Source organism: Urocampus carinirostris, chromosome 1 (assembly GCF_059441175.1).
Source record: "Urocampus carinirostris isolate Australia breed hairy pipefish chromosome 1, RoL_Ucar_1.0, whole genome shotgun sequence".
Classification (NCBI taxonomy): domain Eukaryota; kingdom Metazoa; phylum Chordata; class Actinopteri; order Syngnathiformes; family Syngnathidae; genus Urocampus; species Urocampus carinirostris.
In genome coordinates, this window is record NC_142349.1 from 48,633,459 (window position 1) to 48,655,953 (window position 22,495).

A 22,495-nucleotide genomic window follows, 5' to 3' on the forward strand; every position below is an offset into this window, starting at 1 on the left:
GCCCTGAGCTGCTCCAAAACACTTAAAACGAGAACAGCTTTAAAGGTGATGTTCTCGTGACGGACAGATGGAAAAGCGTGCCAAGGTCCAAGGATGTGCATTTAGATAAGCGGTGGGCAACTATTTGAAGTCGCCCAATCCCAGAGATCTATCTATTTTTTTCATTTCTACAAAAAAAAACATGCACACGTTTTTAAATGAATTATTTTCATCAAATTGGTTTTGAAACACTTACAATTGAACAAAATTATATCCTGTATGGTCCCTATTACTGTAGTTGTCATTTTTGTTTCACAAATTATTTCTGCAGTTGGATTTTTATGGTCTTTTTGTAGTATTTTTGTTGTAGTACTGTAGTTTTATTTGGTCGTATTTGTGTAGTGTTCCTGCGGCAATATTTTGGTTTATATTATTATTATTATTATTATTATGTAGTAGTAATTCTTCAGAAATTCCATAGTAAGTTCTTTGTAGTTCACACATTGCAACACTCATTGACAATATATTTACAAATAATATTGAATTTATAAACGTCAGCGCATTACTGGTCTGTGATACCTACCAGTATTTACAGTGTATGATGAAAAGGTTACTAGACAAGAATAGAACTTGACTATGGAATATGTTTACAAACGAGTTAGAACTGAAGAGACTACTATATCACTGTATGAGGACTTAAACAAAACTGGAATGCTATAAATGGTACAGATGATGTGGATCGTGCGTTTGACATATTTTTAGAAATATTCACCAACAAGTATAACAAAAACTTTCCAATGAGACAAACTAATATTAAGAATAAACCTGTAAACCATCCATGGATAACTAAGGGTTTAAATAATGCTTGTAAGAAAAAAAAAAACATTATATAGAAAATGTATTAAAGTAAGAACCGAGGAAGCCGAATATATATATATTTTTTTTTTTTCTTAAAGCATTTTTGAAGGGGCGTCACTACTTCGCGGATTTTCAGTTTTCACGGGTGGTTTTGTTCCCCATTAACCGCGATAACCGAGGGATTACTGTATTTCTGTCGACATACAAGGACGGTAGTACTTAATTTACTGTAGTCATTACATTTTGTTCATTTTAGTTTGGTAGGCTGGATGAATAGCCATGCTTTGAAGTGATGGCGGATGTTCTTGACTAGTTGAGCAAGCGTGTCAAGGTCCAAGGCTGTGCATTTAGTTCCTCTTGTGGATGTGGCCCACCTCAACAAGAAACTTTTAAAAAATATTTTACCTTTTTTGCCTTGCGTTACTTGAAAAACTGATCCAATGACATCTGCTTTTGCCCACCTTTGCCAATCGGTCAGAAATGCGTGAGGCCGACGTGGCGATAGCCCGACTTGTCAACACTTTTCCGGGTAATTCCACAAATGGCGAGACTGCATGGAATTTTGCTAAAACGTCTTTAATTTGGGCTGATTGAATGATGGTTGCGTTCTCCTCCCTGCTGGAAACGCCCCTCCTCCACGTCTCTGAACCCTGACAATGCTGGGAGCACGCGTGCCTTCTGGGTTTCCAGGCAGATTTTAAGTGATAGCCAGTTTGTTTACGTTCGGGAAATGGCAGTGCACATTTTTGACCTTGTATCCTGAAATGCCTTTGTAACTAGAGGCAATAGTTTCCCATTTAGGTACTTCGTAACCTAAAACGTTTGCATGTAGAGACATTCGTAAGTAGAAGTGTAATTCTTTCATTTTGAAGGATTTCAAGCACTTGTACAAACCCTGTTCCCAATTCCAAAGCTGTAAGATAGAAAATGTATTAAAAGCAGAAATTAGCCTCAGAGTTCAGAGGGAAGCCACAATACGCCTGTAATAAAACAGATCATTTACTGGGCTCATAAACTCTGAGCACCATTTGAGCCAAGCTGATCGGTTAGGTCAGACAGGGCATTTTTGGCCATCTGCATCACGTCAGGGATTGAAAATACTCAAATGTACTTGATTAAACAAACAATGAATGCATTGAATAAACAATTTGAGCTCCGTCTATGTAGTCTGATAAGAACACAGTATGATCTCTTCATACTCTTACTTGGGGCTTGTATTCAGGTGATGCTTTGACCCATCAATTATGGATAATGCATTGCTTCAGGTACTACACAAAGAAGCGTCAATTGGGAAATGCAGAGGCCTCAGGTTTTCAGAAGAAAAATGCAGAGGTCAAGAAATAGTCATCCAATCTCATCCTTGCCTTACGTACCGTTGCTTTCGCTTGGTGATTCAACTCAAAATCTTTGCATTAGTTGTATCCTGGTGGTCTTAAATTCAAGCATTTGAGCAGACTAATTACAAAGAGGTGCATTATTGGCAGTCACAGTGAGTTGTTGTGAAGAGCTGGCAACTCAGCAATTTGGTTTCACTCTGGTATAGCACTATCAGTTCTGGGGTGTTGAAGGATAAATGATAAGTGTGAACTGAAAAGTATGTTTATCCTGAAGGAGCTCAGTATCACCATTTTTCAAAATGGAATGTAAACGCAATTTACAAAAAGACTCACTTGTACTGGGCCTGAAAATGTTTTTGCACAAAACTATGTTGGACAGTGAGGTGTTTGGAGTGGGACAGGTCAGGATGCATCAGATTTTCATCTTCATTGAAACCCTGCAACAAATAAGAATAACATGTTTTCAGGATATTCCAGTCACCCACAATTTGGTCACAGATTTTATACTTGTATCAAACATGTCAAAGGCAGGTCTGGAAATCATAGAGACACATAATATGCCAATTCATTTAGGCGATTGGCCTCAAACTCAATTGAGTTGGGGGCCACTGAAGCTAGGTTCCGTGTGAGTAGCATGTGAGAAGAAAAAAATGGGACTGTGACAGTAGTGCAGCGTTGCCACAGATACCATAAAAACTTGTACTGTTTATATATACTGATTACTTGGTTATATTACACTTTACATTTTACAGTATTTTCAGCATGATGAGGCGCACCGGAATAAGAGGCGCACAACCAAAAATACTCTTTTGTCATAGATTTTCATATATAAGGCGCAATGGACTATAAGGCACAAGGAAATAAAACGACAGTAAGGTCTACCGTATATAATGAAGTAAAAACATTGCACATGTTATGATTTTATACACTTACGGTACGATTGTCGATGAACAAAATCACTAAATGTCGTATGCGGCGGAGATGAACCCGATGACCAATACCTTGACCAATACCACTTGAACAATAGTGAAACAGATAGCAAAGGAAAAGGCACTCTGTTTTATATCATGACCACACGATTTTTACTCTGTCAGAGACTAATGTTAGAGAATGGATAAAACAGAAAGTTGTTCTGAAAGATATAAAGAAACACAGACAAAAAAACTTGACAAAGGAAATAGCTCTTTCGTATATCTGATGATGAATTGGATGACTTTCTATTTTCTCCAATCGCTATGATTTTTTTCTTGCACCATGAAAACAGTGATAATGAGATAACCCTAAAGCCTTTTCATATGTCATCTGTATTAAGGATCGACCGATATGGGTTTTTCAGGGCCGATATTTAGTATTAAGAGGAGGCAGATAACGCATAATAGGAGACGATATTTATATATTTGGAAAAGCTTAAAAACTGGTGTAAGACATTTCCAATAATGCAAAAAGAAACAGAATATCTTTCATTAATTCAACCAAAACTTTAATCGCTCTCTGAAACCTTTTGCAATAAATTCATTTGAATTTCAACCCTTAGTATTAATTCAGGCTAAGAAAACACTAAGACTGAAACATCACTTTTCTTCATCTTGAGCTTTTTAAGTATACACTATGACGGACTATATGTCCATTTTGCATTATTTTTTATTTTCCTCTTTTAGTTGGATTCTGAGAAAACAATGTTAGGTAAGCAGAAAAGAAGGTTTATTGCCCTAATTCCTTATTATTATTGACTGAAACAAAGTCATATGAAGTTAAACTTTCAATTAAGATATGTAATTTGTACTGTGATGCAGCACTGTCCTTCTTTTCCCCTTCACATAAGTGGCAGAGCAGTAATCTATGTAGTGATAACAAATAAACATTAAGGCCAATGTGTACAGACAGACAGAGTTAAACTTATCATTTGTCATGAATTCATAGCCAGCGTTTCCCAGTAAATAGAATAAAGTGTCATTTGTGTTAAGCATCTGTTGAGTGGGACATAAAAACAGGTTACATTGGCCGTAATATAATTCTGAAGGTATGAGTAATCTAAAAATCCCACACACGGAGCTCAGGTTCCAAATCAGTAGATTTTTATTTTCGATCCACGTGTCATCTTACATATCAAAAGAACTGTTTTTTTTTTGCCAGGTTGTAAGATGTACAGGCTGGTTTTTTAGCAAAAAAACTATGGAGCTAATGCACCAGAACCATGTTAATTTAGAGAGAAGTTTGTAAGCTAAAAATCCGAGCTCACAACTTGACAAAAATGCTCTGTCCTCTGAGATTTGATCTGCAACCCCAGTGGATGTGTTTAAATCTAGGCTTAAAACAAACTAAAAGACTATTAAATAGCTTATGGATGATGTTGACCTCAGGAAGCTGTCAACCGGACATTCTGTTATTACCTATATTTCATGTTGATGATGTCTGTGTGTTGTCTGTTGATGCCCTTGAGGCATCCATTACAGCCTGGTCATCCTGAAAGAGGGATTGCCTTATGTTCGGCCCTTTCTCAGGGTTTCTTCATTTCCTCATGCCGAGGTTTTTGAGATTTTCCCTGCCCTCATGTGGGTTCTAGATTATGGGATGGTGTTCCTAGTAGCTTGTGGAGCCCTATGAGACCTCTTGTGATTAACGGCTATACAAATAATGATTTGACTTGACTACAACCAATCACAACACTTGAAGACAGAGTGAGCAGGATTTACCGGAAGCTGATAAAGAGCAGATAGCTGAATTGTTAGCTACTTGCCGGAGTAAAAGAGCCTGACATGAGCTGATAGCAAGAGAACCTAGCAATAAAAGACTTGTTAATGTATGTGATTGAAAATACTCCAAAATATACTTAAAACGGCATCATTTTACATGTTGCATACTATAACTGTATAGTTTTGATACAATTTACGTTTGTGATCAAAAACATTCTAAGAAGTGCCTTAAAAAACAAGCACTACAGCAGATGTTAGGAACCTATGGCTCGCGGGCCAGATACGGCTCTTTTCATGAGTACGCATGGCTCCGAGATAAAATTGTACTCATGCAATACACATCTATAACTTTCCAATTCTGATAAGCGCAGAGTGGAGTCTAATGCACAAATTGCCGACGTAGCGCTAATAATATGAACGGTTTGGTCCAGTATGTAAAGAGTACACTCCCCACTACAGTTTAAAGTCTAAGTGTCCCAGGAACAGACCCTATTTTGGCTATATGTCTCTAAGGAATCCTTTACATGGAAGTTCATTAAACAATTTAGGATCACTGTTGAGACACTTTATGTGGGGCTGCATGATTTTGGAAAAAAAAAACGAACCGCGATTTTTCAGACCAGTATTGCAGTTTTGATGCGATTTTCGATTATTATTTATTATTGTTAATTTTGTAGTGCATTTTCTATGATGAAAACCAGTAACAAACTGTAAACACCCAAAAAAGGCCACCCAAGAACACAGAGCAATTTGATTGGGGCAGCGGAATGTGTGGGTGGAACTATGAACACTTCTCGCTGCTTAGTGCCTTCTGCGCCAAAGGTAAATACGTCCCTATCCTTGTTAGCAGTGTTTTGTTACTTTTTTACAAAAGAACTCTGCATACACCTTGTTTTGAAACCATTACTTATGAAAAACATGAAGGTCAATTGGCTCTCAACCATCCAGTTATTTGTGGATATGGGTATTGGCATTATTCGTTTTCACAAATGTCATCAACTCATTATAACGTCACACAGTGAAATAAAATGTGCTGAAAAATAAGATTTTGTCTGGAGAGCAGGTTTTTGTGGTTTTGATTAAATTTGTCTTAAAATACCTGGTATGGCTCTCAAAAAGAAATGCAAATATTTTGTTACTATGCTCTTTGGGTCAAAAAGGTTGTCAAACCCTGGCCTACAGTATAATGTGCAGTTTCTAAAGTAGTCAAAATGTTAAACCAAAGGATTTTCTACTTTTGCCTAATATATAATCCTCACAGCCAGAAGCGGCCTTGAGCCCGTGCCTGGAGACACATGGAGCAAATGAAATCCTTCTCCCTGGCATGTGGCTGTTGTAATTGATTTTTGGGATTTAGATAAATGACTAAAATACAGTGCAACTGAGTGAGATGGAGTTGGATTGACGATTCAGTTTTGTCATCAGAATGCTACAGTGCTATAAATTTCAAGGTAGACAAAATAAGGATTAGAGGAGTGTTGTCTAAATGATCTCTTATGTTAAGTATGTAAAAATAAAACCGCTTGCTACAGAATGAATACCATTTTAGTAAGTTTTTTTGTTCTTTGACTCCATTGCAACATTAAACACATACAAACACCAGAGAGTTTTTCCTTCATCTATGAGGTATGTTGGGGCGGCAGTAGCTCAGGAGGTAGAGCGATCGTTTTAGGATTAAGGGATCCCAGTTCGAATCCCGGCTTGTCCGTGTTACATGTCGAAGTGTCCTTGGGTAAGACATTGAACCCCCAATTACCCCCAATAAGCAGGTTAGCGCCTTACATGGCTGCACAGATCACGACCGCTATTGGGAAATGTGAAGCACAATGTAAAGCGCTTTGGGAAGTCATTGACTTGAAAAGCGCTATATAAATGCAGATCATTTCATTTCATTTCATGTGGGACATATTCGTGCCCCTGTAAGACAAGATTAAATTGCTCTGTAAATGTGAAACTAACTAGTTAAATATGCTACGTGTAAACAAATTTCTTCACGTGCCATAAAAAAATTATAATAATGACAGTGTGACCGTCCATGTTTTTTAAATGTTTCATTATAAAGCGCATAACTGTAGTGGGGTGTCGTCTTGTAATGCAAAAATGAAAGGCTAAAACCTGATATGCTAAAATCCAGTGGTTGGCAACCTATTCTGTACCACGGACTGGTTCAATGTCTGTGTATTCTCATATTCAATAATATTAATTAGCCCAAATCCACTGTGTAATCACTAAACCACTAGGGATCTTGATAAAAAAGGAAAAGGCATTAGATTGTATCTCATCATCACGCCATTCTTAATCACAGTACTACGTTGGTTGAATTCTTTCCCATATTGTACCATTACAACATTCTACAACGTGGCACTGTGAGTAAAAATATTATTATGATGAGATAAAATGTAATGCCATGTAATTTCATTTATCATCTACAATCCTAGTATTTTAGTGATCACGGTGAAATACTACTGTAAAAACCCGGTATAACACAGATCCAAACTTTTGAGTTTTTTGGATTGAAGAAAAATGCTTTTATTTACAAATAAATACTGTATAAGCAAAAATAAGGCTTTTATTTTCATTCTGTGCGGCCCAGGACCAAATCACCCACAGCTCGGTGACGGTCCGCGGACATGTGATTGTTGACCACTGCTATAATCCACCAAGATAGGATAAATGTTATTAGCAGACTATTTGTCAGACCTGAACCAGCTTTGCATTTTGTTATCAATGACCCTTTAAGACGAAAGCATGCTGACTGACATTCCCTTCCCCCATTGCAACTGAATATTTGTCTTTCTGCATTGGGGGCCAAAAACCTCACAAATAACCAGACACTCTGTCCCACAATGGTTGTGGTCAATTATTCACCCGTGACTGTTGCTTCGAGAGGAGTGATCCATCCCCGAGAGTAGAACGTGAAAGTATAAAACCATTTTACGGAGCACCTTATATTTTCTTGATGGCCTTTCATGATGGGGGCTTGGATTGTGAAAAGGGCAAAAGTATTCCTAGTAATGGCAGTAGTGTGAATAATTCAGAAAGACTGCAAGGAGAGACAGATATGTGCTGTGGTAAAATACATTGAGAAAGCACTGGCAAAGAGTCATTGAGACTGAGGGCCAATGGCAGACAAAACCTTCAGGTTATCAACGTAAAGGAATTAAGTTGCTATGACTCAGCATTAAGACATGACTGTCATAAGATATATGTATCAACATATTTGAATTGTGGCTATAGAGTCGAATGATGATGCTAATACAACACAGATAGTTGATGAATATTAGACAAAACTAACAGCAGCCTCTCATCATGTGTACACCGTGACCACCCTATACAGTAATCCTTCGCTGTACCGTGGTTTCACTTTTGCGGTTTTGATACTCCACAGACTGGATTGTCTTGATTGTCATTGATATCTACATATGGTGCATTGTGTTCTGTAACAGACTGCACACAGCAAATCCTAGGGCAGATCGTGTGTGTGTGTGTGTGTGTGTGCGCATGTGTGTGTGTGTGTGTGTGTGTGTGTGTGTGTGTGTGTGTGTGTGTGTGTGTGTGTGTGTGTGTGTGTGTGCGCATGTGTGGAGAGGGGGGGCAGGCGGGCGCAACTCTGACAGGCTTGTATATGCTGTCAATCAAACAGCCGTGGTGACCAGGCGCACAAGTCAATGTGTCCACCAAAAACAAACTGCAGATTAGGGCTAAAGCTGCAGCTAGTATTTCAGTGGCTCATTACATTGAAGAGCACTAAGAAATGGTGATCACCAGCAGGTGCTCCGTGTGTTGTTATCAGGTCCCAGAAGGGACTGTGGCGGCGTCGGGAGAGAAAGCTACAGGGGTGATGCAAGTCCGGCCTACCGCTACTGCTACGCAACAAGCCACCCCTGCCAAGCCTATATGTCACCAACGCCAGTTCCATTACCCATGAAACGGATGAGCTAGAGCTACAACTCCTGGGAAACTGCTAAATTCGGGACGTTGTTTTTATAAACATCTTGAAGACCTGGCTCAATCCTAGGATGCTCTCTAAATAACTCTCTTACACTCAACGGAGAAGCCGTTTAATTCCGTCGTAATTTTGTATAATGCAAATAAAGACCTTTCATTCAACTGCAATTATTTGTTCTGTGTCTTTATTTGTATATCGATAGTTGTTATTTTGTTACGGTCATTTACTCTTAGTCGGTAAGGGTCATCTCGAGATAAGATTGACCCTTGTTTTTTTTTTTTGAAGGGGCATCGCTATGTTCTGAATTTTCACGTTTTGCGGGGGTTTCTGTCCCCCATTAACCGCAAAACCGAAGTATTACTGTAAAAAGACTATTGACCCTGCAATTATCTTTTGGACCCCAAGTCTATTATTCTCAAAGTTTAATTCCGCTGACTGGGTTGGATTTCCAAGCATAGAAAACACTTTAGGTCATTCTAAAAGTTCTGTAACCCCTAAAACATAGCAAAATTAAACAAAAAAGAAAAAACCCCAAACCCCCAAAAAATAATAATTACTTATGTGAAACTAAATATTTGACCTTTTTAATTCATTTAAAAACACCTTTTATTATGTGCATGTTTTTTTCTCAAATTTTACCAGTGAATTATTTTTAAAAAGCAGAAAATCAAAAGACACAAAGGAACAACATAAACTAAACATTTAAATTAGTAATCTGTAAAAACCATGAACAGGATCAGGCAACTTTCAAATAAAACCTCTTATGCCATAAAAAGACAATTTGTGGCGGCTGAAATCAGATCATGCCAGAGCTTGGAGCGATTTAGAAGCTGTTTTCTGTTTGGGTGAAAATAAATTCTATAGAGAGTCCAAGTACTACTATAAATCGAGGGCAAAATCTCCCCAGGCTTTTAAATCTCTCTACTCACACACATCTGCACTATATTGACTCAGTGTATGGTGACTATTTGCTCCATCCATTACTTTGTCCCTTTTTAAGGTTTTACAAAATTCAAACTGTATGTAACTGAAATTGAATTCAATTTACTCAAAGTTATTGTCTGTTATTAATTCTCGGGTTTTCTGTATATTTGCATGTGTGTGGATTAGGCTAATTTGATAAATTACACTCATTGTCAATATTACAGCAGTAAATCTAAGTAGGTTTTGAGCAAAAATGACATCTCCAATTTTTCCACCACAAATTTTTGAACGACACTAAAAATAAACTAAAAAAGACACAGAACAATCGAAAAAATCAAAACCTTTATAAAAAGTATCTTCTGAGATAGTGACACTACATTAATGTGGCTATAGCTGTACGGCTTTGTGAACTATTTAGTGCCTCCCAGTGGAAAAACCAGCGTCCATTTAAAAAAAAAAAAAAAAAACATTATTGATTTGAATAATAACTAATTCCTGCCCAAACACTTTTTGGAAGCCTGATGATATTGCCGGACTGGCGGGAGAAGAACAGGAACTCACAGATCTGGTCAATCATCTGAGCAAAGCATATGAACAGGTTAGAATCTCTTATCTGTTGTTTGGCTTTTCTCCCTGTTCTCCTTGCAAGTTCAAAATCAATTGATGTCTTCCCTCCTTATTTTGCGTGTCTACTAAACTTTAAACTTCTCACCATTAACAATATAGGAGGATTGTTCATTTGTCACTAGTCATGTGAACAACTAATTCAGAGTGGTTCAAAAGTCAGACTATTCTCTTCATGTAAACATACCCAAAGACACATATTTGCCATTATCTCTCCCAAGACAGAATTATTGCTGATTTGGGGACAAAGTGTTAACAAACAAGCCCTCGCCTAAAACAAAAGTGCTGTTCCTGACCCAAACATCTTGTTCATGTAAAAACTACTACATGCTACAAGTTCTACATGAAAAATGTCATGTAGAATTAAAGTAGCAATTCCTTTCACTGACTCTTGATCTCTCCCACTGTCACTACTGCTTACCGTTAGACCTCCCACTTCATTGCTACACTTTTGCAACCCTTGCTCCATCTCTCTCTCTCTCTCTCTCTCTCTCTCTCTCTCTCTCTCTCTCTCTCTCTCTCTCTCTCTCTCTCTGCAAACTAGGTCTGCACAACAAGTGTTTCTTTCTTCTAACTTACAAAGAGCCACATTCAGAGAGAAGGTAAGCAAGAGTGAGTGAACGAAAGCGCATCACACTTGCTCTGTTCACAGTGATAAACGATCAACAAATCAAGGAGAGTAAATGCCAGAGGAAAAGCAATGGGGAATCGACACAAATTGTTTGCATGTGTGTGGTTCATATTTGTTGGTGTAGTATCCAAGTATTGTGCAGGATTTCACCCCATTCAGCCCGTACTACAGTGCTGTGAAACAATGTTTTTGCCCCTTCCTGACTTGTGTGTTTTTTGCATATTTATCACTCACAAAGGTTTCAAATCACCAACCAATTTTAATATCGATCAGTGACAACCCAAGCGAATACATTTATAATTAAAATACAATACTTTTTTACGGCATTATACATGTTCATCTTAAAACTACAGGAAAGTTGATACCAATACTTAAAACCTTAGTCTAACACCAGCTTAAAATAATAAAAAAGGTCAACATGAGATTGAATAAAACAGAAGCATTCAGATTAAGGCTTGTTTATCTAGCGGGTGCCATTGGAATTGTGTGTGGACTGATGAAAACCATCAACCTGACTACAACCCAATATGACTCTTAGAAGTCACCTATGAAGTGAAACACCTTTAAATCCACAAATGACGCCTCATAAGCTGTTAGAGGAGATGTTACCTAATGGAGCCAGATGAGCGAACATTACTGACACGCTCATTCAAGTATTGCCCTTGTCCTGGCCTCATTGAGGCTCTCACAAAGCTCTTTTGTGCAGGAGTGATAACACATGGCATACCACAACCCCACTGTAGTACAGTGCGTAACTGTAACATGGCATCCACAGTACTTTTTAGTGAAGTACAGTGCGTGAAAGCTTAGCAAGAAAGAAAGAGATAATTCGAGAACGAAACTGATTCCTGGTGAGACGTAAAATAAAATACAAACTGATTTTTCACACCCATTTACCTTTTGAGGAATTTCTGACTGCATGATTTCTGTCTGATAAATAATTAATACATGACAAGCGGCCAACACTGACCTATGTCAAAGTGCCCAGACTATTACGTGAGACATCTACCACCTACAATAAAAGCTGCTTTAAGTAGAGAGCCCTTGAAAAAAAAGTCAGTCACAGCCTTATCTCAACTGTGCTTTCAGACTGTCTTTGGTTCAATGTTTTGGATTTATGTGGTTATTTCCTCTTTTTTTGTCAATGTTTTTGTCTGTTGAGTAGCATGCTTTATTACCTTACGCAATCTGCAAATTACTTGTTAGCCTGCCTTTGTGTTTGGCTAGGTTCTCGGCCACTGCTGAAATTTGTTCCCATAAAAAAGAAATTACACAGCACAGTATCTACAAAATCTTGAACGAATGGATGACAGAGTCTCTATAGAAAGGCAATAATCAGAAATGAAAATAAAAATAGAACAGAAGTAGTAAAACCCTTCATTTCTCCAAAGACATTATTAAGCAATCAGTGTCAATTAATTTATCTATTTTCAAATCATTGCTGGATAGGTCCAAGTAAGTGTATAAGAGGGGATGCCTGCCTACTAAGATTACGCACAGTGGGGGAGACTTGTAGTAATTTTAACAGTGTTTAGATTATGAATTATCTTAATGCAAAGCAGTGTATCAACTACTTTGTTTGCACATTACGCTTCATTTGACTTGAAATAACAATAACTTTTAGTCAATGCTATTTTTTTCTCAACAAACCATGGTGGTCGAATGCAGATAAATACAAAACCAAACCAAAACACAAATTAAAGCAATGTAAATATTTCACAGAACATACTTCCTTGTCAGAAATATTATTTCATTATGCCAACGACAGCTTGCCCTAATCTACGGATGGTTAAATGTGTAAAACTTTCTTCAATGTAGCTATGCAGCAACGTTCCTTCCAAGCAGGGTTGTGCAATCATGCATCACCCGCACGTACTCAGTGCAAAAGAAAATCTATTCAGGCTTAAGTGAGAGAGAGAGACCAAAGAGAGAGAGAGGGATAGAGAAAGAGAGAGAGAGAAAGAGAGCAGGAGAAAAAATAGAGTGAAAGAGAGCAGGAGAGAGTGAGTAAAGTCAGAGAGACAAGAGAGAGGGACAGAGAGAGCGCGAGAGAGAGCCAGTGGGGCTTTTAAATTTTATGTACATCTGTACTGCAAAATGAATGGGCAGCAACAGTATTTCCTGGTTTTTCCAGTGGTGTACAGACACATAGTTTAAAAAAAATATATGATTTGATTAATGAATCGCTTCTTTCTGCAACATAATGCCATATTTGTTTTAAATTGGCATTGAAATGGATAACGAAAGATATGAGGGGGATCGGGGAGGAGACTGTCATCACTGTTTAACTGAAGCGCACATAATTTTAAAAACTAATACAAAGTCATTCTTGACTACAGCCGTTCCGAATAATATTAACTAAGAAAAGAAAGTTTGATCACATTACCCGATTTTAGCTAACCTGCATTGGCTCCCTGTTAGCCTAAGATGTGATTTTAAGGTTCTGTTGGTAGTATACAACATCATGCATGGACTTGCTCCCTCATATCTTTCAGATTTAATTTCCCCCTATGTTCTGGTCCGGAGCCTTCGCTCTGAAAATGCTGGTCTACTAGTGATCCAAGAGCCAAGAAGAGATCCGCAGGTTGAGAGCGTTCTCTATTTTAGCCCCAGTGCACTGGAATGCTCTTCCCCCTGAGATTCGAAATGCAACTTCAGTGGAAATGTTTAAAACTAAGCTTAAAACACACTTCTATTCTATAGCATATGAATAACCTATATTTTATGTATACAATATCTGTGTCTTATTTGTTATTGCAACATCCATTGCAGCCTGGTCATCCTGGAAGGTGGATGACCTCATGTGCGGTCCCTTCTCAAGGTTTCTTCATTTTCCTCATGTTGAGGTTTTGGAGTTTTTCCCTCCCCACATAATCTGTGGTCTGTGCAGCCCTTTGAGACTCTTTGTGATTAAGGGTTTTACAAATAAACATGACTTGACTTGACTTATCATCTTTTAGTCTTAGGCTACAGCTGAAGGACGCATCCTGGAGAGAAATTCAGTCGTCAATCGTTGACACTGGTACTCTTTCTCCACTGTTAAGTAAACAAACAATATTGTTGCATTGACTGATTGCAAAACATGATCCCGATAAATGATACAAATACTACCCAACGATGAAATACAATTCTAATTTCAGAGTAATGGTCTTAACCTACTGCATAATAAATAGTAAATGAAAAAAAAAATCAAAACCAAATTAAATGTACACCAGCCCAAAAGGGTAGAAGGGGCACAACAGTTATGGTAGCACCAGTAATTTTACAAAAGGCAGTCAATAGGAATTCCTGTGAATAAAAATAGAGCAAAATGAAATCAGTATTAATTTCTCACCTTTTCACAAGCTTCGGTTGTGTTGTTGTTATCGTGTGAGGCAAGATTGATGTCTTCATGGACATGATCCAGGAGCCATAGAAGAAACTCCAGGGCATCATGTTGGGAACTACCACGGAACTGTGATCCATACTTTGACACGATAGCCTGCAAATAAAAAAGACAATTTCACGTTCTGGTAACACAACCAGTCAAAAAAAATGCCTTTTTTTAACAGTATTGATTGACTTGCTCTAGACCATACCTTCCTCTCTCAATAATTCTGTGTATTACAACACCACTTTAAAACAGTAAAAACAAATGTTCTTTCCAAATGCTTAGCTTAGGCTTTTCCCATTTTTCACCTTTGCATTGGATTTTATCTTTACACTGTCCAAATGCCCACAATATGATATTTAGTTTGTGACCCAGGGAGTAGTTTCCTTGTTCAATAAAATGTTTGGTACAACAATGCCACCACATTCTCATTTTAAAATCATTTTTGTGTGCTCTAGACTGCACTTAGATCGCGATGTGCAGAAGTACAAAATAGGAAGGCAGTTGAGAAGCTTCATTGAATAAAAGGTAGTCATCTTTGGGTCTCTATGTCTGCGTTTACAAACACTAAAAGGGCGAGCTTGTAAATTGACCTGTGGCTAAGCCCCGCTTGCAAACGCTATGAGTCAATCACAGTGCGCATAGCAGACTCCATACACACAGACAAGCTCTTCTGGCATGTCCATTCAATTGCTTTGCAGTTTGTCAGTTTTTGTTTGTTTTGTGTTTTTTACCTTTAAAACTTTGAAATGGTCCAACAGTGTGCATGGGGTACATGCAAATGTGATACAAGGTATCCTGAGAGGCTGGGCCATGGGGTGTATATTTTACCCTTTCCCAAGCCATATCTAAATCAGACAAGTCTCTGCTTTGGATAAAGTTATGTGTCGACCACAGCACCAACGTGGATAAACTCAATAAGGTTGTCTGCATCTGTTCTAAGTTAAATCAAGATAGTATGTGAGGCAACATATTGTCACTTTGCTGGAAAGAAATATAAAGTTATTTATATTATTAACATGGGCAGCTCGGCGGCGCAGTGGCTGGCACGTGTGCGGCACAGTTCTGAGGTCATGAGATCGAACCTTCCTTTGTGGAGTTTGCATGATCTCCCCGTGCTAGCGTGAGTTTCCTCCGGGCAGTCCGGTTTCCTCCCACATTCCAAAAACATTTATGTCAGGTTAATTGGCTGGTCCAAATTGTCCCTAGGTATGAATGAGCGAGTGAGTTGCCTGTTCCTGTGTGCCATGCGACTGTCTGGCAACCAGTTCAGGGTGTCCCCTGCCCACTGCCCAAAGACAGCTGGGATGGCCTCCAGCACCCTACTGAGGATAAGCGGTGCAGATAATGAATGAATTAATATTATTGACATCTCTAACATTAGGTTGACACTATCTAACATTAGCTCTTGGCTACGTTGTAGATCAAGTTTGTTTACTGGGGGTTCAGTGGCATGTTATGTGCAAGATTTTGTACTTTGATGATCCCACGTGATTGTTAGCTGTTGTCCATAGGGCTTTAGTAAACATCAGATTTGACCCCCAAAAATCAGAACTGAGCATTAAGCACTGCAGTGTGAACCTCGTCTATAAGATATGGATAAGTAGACAATTAATGCTTCAACACAATCATTTTTCTTTCTAAAAAAGGTGGCGCAGTCCCTTTGTCATCATTCGGGGCTGAGAGGGATGACGTTTCGTGCATGTCCGCAGGAATGCAAATGCCACGGTGACCGAAATTGTGTGATAATGTTACTAGGAACGTCGAGCACTGAAAAATTCTTGCAAAGTTCATGCATCAATCATGGATAGGTTCAGTGTTCTTGCAGTAAAATGGTATTTTGCAAGCCTTTCACAAAAAGTCGTTTTTCTCAGAGGTTTTCTTGAAAACAAGTATTCTCAAGCAACTTAGCAATGTTCAACTGTTGTTTACTGAACGATGGTAAAAGTTAAAAACATCCTTTTTTTCTGATGAAAGATGAGCTTTCTTCTTTATAATATGTCAAATGCCTATACAGATAGAGAACTAAATTCTATGTAGGCCTTCAAAAATTCGTCAAAATGCCCAAAATTGACTGGCATAGGCTCTTCCCATTGGAGAGAAAGGTCTGGCATTGAATGAGTTAATGGACACCATTTACGACCGCAGATCGGCTGCTAGTGTCTGTGAATTTGGATTAGCTCTTCCCAGCTTCTACAGCATATTGATAAGGGTGAGTGAGTTAATTTTTAACTTTGTGTTTCAACGTTATTTTTTAACAATCGAGTCCTGCTGCTTTTTTGTATATCAAATGGTTGACAGTATGTCAAGTCAAGTCAAGTCATTTTTATTTGTATAGCCCTAAATCACGAAGAGTCTCAAAGGGCTTCACAGATTATTACACTATATTACACAGACTATTTTTCAGCCGACGAGAAGAGTAGGTTCATCCTATGTGCCTCATATAGCTCAGGTTTAACCACAGCGTAAAACTAAATACAGTTGTAAAATAGATGGACATGTTTCTTAAAACTTTCTTTTGGTTTTGGGAAAAAGTAGAACAATAAAGTACACTGAAAGGGTGCTTGGTAAGGTAAAAAAATGTTCCATACTGGTTGTGTCCATAAAGCTCCATTTACCACAAGGAGTTTAAAGTTTATAAGAGCAACAATATTCAGAGAAAGCTTGGCGTATGTTGTATATCTATACAAGACAGACACTTAGCACCAGTCCTATTAAAATCTACAACCTGCAAGCCCCTTGCACAACAAACATAACTGAATTCAATTGCAAAGATGTAGAGGGCCTATTCTCCATTTTATTTAAATTACAAACATTATTATAGTGTCTGACCCTGTGACAGTAATCGTAGTAAGTTAACAGTAGCACCGATGCTGGGGACTGTTTCTATGTGTAACTTGTCATCCCCCCAAAAATGGACAGATGTCCATGCAGATAACTTTTTCTTCTCACTGAATCATACCCAATCATTAATTTAAAAAATCAGGTAGTTCTGGAGTCACTCAGTATTTATAAAGGGAGAAGCGATTTTGCAATCCATTTCTTTGTACTTTGTTTTTTTTGCACTGGGGCAACAAACCATCCATCCATTATCTACACAGCTTATCCTCAGTAGGGTCGCGGGGGTACTGGAGCCCATCCCAGCTATCTTCACGCAGTGGCCAGGCGACACCCTGAACTGGTTGCCAGCCAGTCGCAGGGCACACAGAAACAGATCCCTCACTCATTCGCACCTAGGTACAATTTGACGGCCAATTAACCTGACTCGTATGTTTTTTTTTCTTTTTTGGAATTGGGGAGGAAACCGGAGTGCCCAGGAGAAACCCAACCAAGCGGGGAGAACATGCAAACTCTGCACAGGAAGGCTGGTAACTGTATTTGAACCCATGACCTAAGGACTATGCCGCGGACAGGCTAACCACTCAGCTGCCGTGCCGCCCGAGACAACAAACCAATACAATAAAAAACGTATTATAATTATAATAATTTTACACGGGTGAGACCTCACCACATTACTTATCTATACTGTATATACAATACTCATTCATTCATTCAACTCCAGAACTACTTATCTTCATTAGGATCGCTAAGGTCCTGACATCGGCAGGGGACACCCTGGACCGATGGCCAGGTAATCACAGGGCATACATCCAATCTTCTGCATGCTAATTATTTTACCTTCGATCTTTGAATTATGCGACTGTTTTTTTTTCAGCTTGAGGTTGAACCCTTAAATTTACCACATTTGGTGGCAAAACAACATCCGTACTCACCCAGGTTGCACTTGGCATGATTACCTGCACACCCTTCTTTCTCAGGAGTCTCATGTTATGGAACCTGATCAATTGCCTGTGCAGTAACTGTTTTGACTTTCAGGCTTTATCCCTGTCCAGGCCCCTCTGCACAAACACACATCTTGCCGGGGGGGATTCAGAAAAAACACAAGTGTCCATATCAAAAGCCCACTTCTGCTGCCACAACAGGCACAAGGTTATAAGACCACACTACAAGCCTTGACGCTGTCATAATACAAAAAAACTCAATAGCTAACAAATGATTACCTCGTGTTTAATGTATTAGCCCTCACGAAAAGTGGTAGTGGAATGTGGCGCAATTCCAAGCATTCAGAAGGACTTTTCTGTTGTTTTTTCTTCCTGACCAAGACCCGCAGCCAAATGACCCGTTTCATTCAATGTCCTTTCAAGAACTTTCTTTTCAACGAATGGGGACACATTTACATTCGTATTGTGGGAAACATGAAACGCACAGAGGTACTAAAAATTACGAAACTCTTATTTTAATTTTCATATCAGTGGTCAATGTTAAAATAATAAGGGCTAAGAATCTCTGACGATTATTTCTTGTGGGCGTAATCATTGTTCTGTTGCCCTTAAACATATCCGTCCGACAGCACTGACTCACAATATTCTTTCGGGTGTCGTAGAAGCCATGGGCTAAGTTTACCTCAAACCAATAGTCAAGCTCCCTGGTTATTTTATGATGCCTCCTGGCAAGCTGCTCTGCTATTACTCAACAGGCAATTTCAGAAGGGTTTTGCTGCTTGAACTGCAGACTTCCCACCATGCATATCTGCTTGAGCAGGACATGTCTCATTATGTACAAGTTTGACATGTCTCATGTATCCTTTATATAGTTTTATACGCTGTGATTAAGATATTGTGCTTATTGCATAAATTGGGAACTTATTGGACCGGTGAAAATAGCAGCTGGCAATTGAGATGCAGGGGTCGAGATTGCAACCGATTCAATTGCAAATGCGACCGTAATTACAAAGTGTGCAGGTAAAAAAATTGTGTGTTTTAAACACCGTGTATGAAAGTCAGTGTGTTGCTCATATAGAATGGAACTAGAAATAGGGAAAGTCAGAGAAAGAAGGAATGTTTAAGTTTGATTTAGGAGTGTCCTGCAATAATTAGCTAACAACATACACGTCACAGAAGGTGCAGTATGCTGGGAGCACGGCAGCGATACGGAAAAACATACAAAGTAAACAACACAACCCAGAAGATAATAGTCTGCTCCCTGCCCATTCTGAAAGACGCTACCAGTTTGTGATACCACGGTAGAGCCATCAACATTATAAAAACTCTCCTCAACCTAGCCACCACCTCTTTGACCTGTTGCCCTCTCTGGTGGGCACTACAGGTTCCTTAAAGCAAGGACTAACAGGCTAAGAGACTGTTTCCGCGGGGCCATTGCCACCCTAAACAAGTGGGCAAAACTGTGAAAATATATATCTCGCAGCTTCTTTGGAGATTTTTTGTTGCTGCTAAATGTTATTGCACTACTTATCATTGCACTACTGTTAAGATGCATTATTTTTACATTCCACTATTATTATAAGATTTAACGGGCATGTAAAACTTGGGCCAGACCCCAAGCACTACATCCTGACATTCTTTTATCTTGTTTTTCTCTTTAAAGTTTTTGTATGTGTTTACCGTGGAGAGCCATGTCTCATCTCGTTGCAAAAAATGTTTCTCAACATTGAAATAAATGACAATGTATTGACAATTGTATTGTAATCTATTCTAACTTTCAACGAATGAGCTGATTTGATTTACAAACTGCTTCATTTACTGCAACATTATTGTGTAATACTGTCCTGTCCTGCACGGTTGTCATGGCGCCCAGCTGGCCCCGCCCCTCAACACCGGCTGAGACACAGGACTGATTGCTTTTGGAGTACTTAAACGCTCCTTTTGGGACTGCCCGTGGCCAGACCATTGTTTAACCCTCGTTGAAACCCTGTTCATGCCTGTTTGATCTGAGTAACGCCTAGTTTGTAATTTTGATTGCTTTTGAACCAGTTTTGTTTTGTTTTTGGTCCGTTTGTGTGTTGGACAACTTTTCTTTCCTAATTAAAGTGACAGATCGTCTACGCATATGAGTTCCGACTTCCTGCTTCCCGGTCCGTTTCTTGACAAATACATGTTTAGGATTTTTGTCTGGAACACAAAATGATTGGTGATGGGCCACAGGAGAGAAGTCAAGTCAAGTCATGTTTATTTGTATACCTCTTAATCACAAAGAATTTCAAAGGGCTGCACAGACTACAGATTATTGCAAACAACAGACTATTGTTACAGACTATTACTACACCATCCCCTGATCTAAACCTACATGAGGGCAAGGAAAAAGTCAAAAACCTCAACATGAGGAAAATGAGGAAATGAGGGAACATCATCACCACTCTTAATTTGGAGCTTAGGGGGCAGTGGATGCGCCATTTACATAACTGTCACTAAGCTGTCTGTTCACTTTATATAAATTTTATAAAATGAACATTTGGGTTGCAGGAAAATTTAATTTTACTTTTAACCAATGACAACATGTATGATGTGGTCATGCTGTACTTTGATAAAAAAAAAAAGCTGTAAAGCATGTTGGTTTCAGATCAGGGGATGGTTTAAGTGTCGCTTGTGCAGTCTTTTGAGATATTTCATGATTAAGAGCTGTACAAAAAATGAGACTTGACTTGACTAAGAGAGCACATCCCAGAGGCACGGGCAGTAAGTATTGTCTGTCTTTGCAGTTCGTTTCAGTTGGCAGTCAGTCATTGATTGATTGACACCCACATAAATTCTGGTGGTTAGTCTGTCAAAAATTATGCCTCTTTTGGCGCTACACACACATTTTTGCAATTAGGAACAATGCGTATAAATTATTTAGTTAGTCACACTTTTTCCTTGTTTTTTGAGGAGCCACATCATGATAAAAAGATCTATTTTTGAAAATGTATTATAACATTACATTTCCCTGGAAACCAAATCTTTAATTTATAAAATCTCAATACTGTGAACAAAAAACTTGGTACTGCAATAGTTAAGTAGAGGGTACTGTACAATTCTGTAGTGGTGATGATCTTCTCCTCTGCCCACCTTCGTGCTCTCTGTGGCTCAGCTATTCGTTTCAATGACACTTTAAAATACATAATACGCAATAATGTCGCAAAAAATGAAACAGTTTGTAAATCAAATCAGCTAATAGGGCTGGAATGATTCGTCGACGTTGTCTACAAAAATCGATAATTGAAATAGTAAACAATGAATCCCATTGTCAGCTCTCTCACGAGCATTAGCGTCTTTGTCTTAAGTGGTAAAATAAAAATACAGAAATGGTGGCGTCAACATCAAGTACGCTGAGCAAGATTTCTGAAGCTTGGTAACATTTTAGTCTGCATACGGCGAATAAAAGGACTGTTCGCAAAGGTTGCAAGGCAGACGATGCGTAATATGGCAGTAGCTTGGTTGGTTCTTTTCTTACTTTCACCGTTTTCATCCTAGAATCAAAGAAAACCGCAAGCATGCATGCGAAATCAATGTTCTTGATTTACAGGAATAAAAAAATGGTTAATTGAGTTCAATTATTATGTATTTGCCTGTCGTTTAAAAATGGACAGCAGTTTATTTATGGATTCATGACTCTAATAACCGATCACTGAGTTAAATAGTTTTAGATGCATTTTTATTGAACTTTTGTTCGAATCTGCAGTATTTTCAAAAAAAGATGTACCGGTATGTTTCATTGTACCTTCATACTGCATTTATGAAATAAAAACAGAATTATCCTTTTATTTGACTAATTGCTTCAACAGTCGGTGACAAGTGGACCATTAAAATAGTCATTAATAGCAGCCATGTCAGCTAATTTTTTGAAATTTCGAGTCTGTGACGTCTACACGCACGTTGCAGGACACACATGCGTAAACATTTCATCTCTTTATTTTTCCCTTTTTTAAAAAGAAAAAGTGCTGTGCCTCAAACTAAAGAAATTCTTCGCATTGTTGCTACCCGTGAAAAAAAGTGTGTGCATTGCCTTGAGAGGCATGTTTTTTTTTTTTTTGACAGACTAACCGCCAGAATTATGTGGGAGTTGATCAATCAATGACTGACTGCCAACTGTAACGAACTGCAAAGACCGACAACACTTACTGCCTGCGCTTCTCAGACATGCTTTACAGCTTACCTATCCAGCTCCAGTAGATGCCAAAAAGTCAATAGAATCAATGAGGGTTAACGTGTTCCGGTAAGCATACATGCGTATACTGTACGTAACATTTCTAACAGGTTAATTAGCATTTCCAAGAATAGATCTTTAGTGGAGTTC

The 22,495-nt window shown here is 38.6% G+C and overlaps 1 protein-coding gene across 1 annotated transcript in view; it reads right to left on the reverse strand.

The window, feature by feature from the left end:
• Positions 1–22,495, reverse strand: part of usp43b (ubiquitin specific peptidase 43b) — a 73,757-nt gene that overhangs the window by 45,084 nt on the left and 6,178 nt on the right. Inside the window, exons 2-3 of the mRNA XM_088343220.1 lie at positions 14,330–14,476; positions 2,508–2,611 (exon numbers count right to left, since the gene is read on the reverse strand). Coding sequence (XP_088199346.1) covers positions 2,508–2,611; positions 14,330–14,476 — 251 coding nt within the window. The remainder of the gene's footprint in view (positions 1–2,507; positions 2,612–14,329; positions 14,477–22,495) is intronic.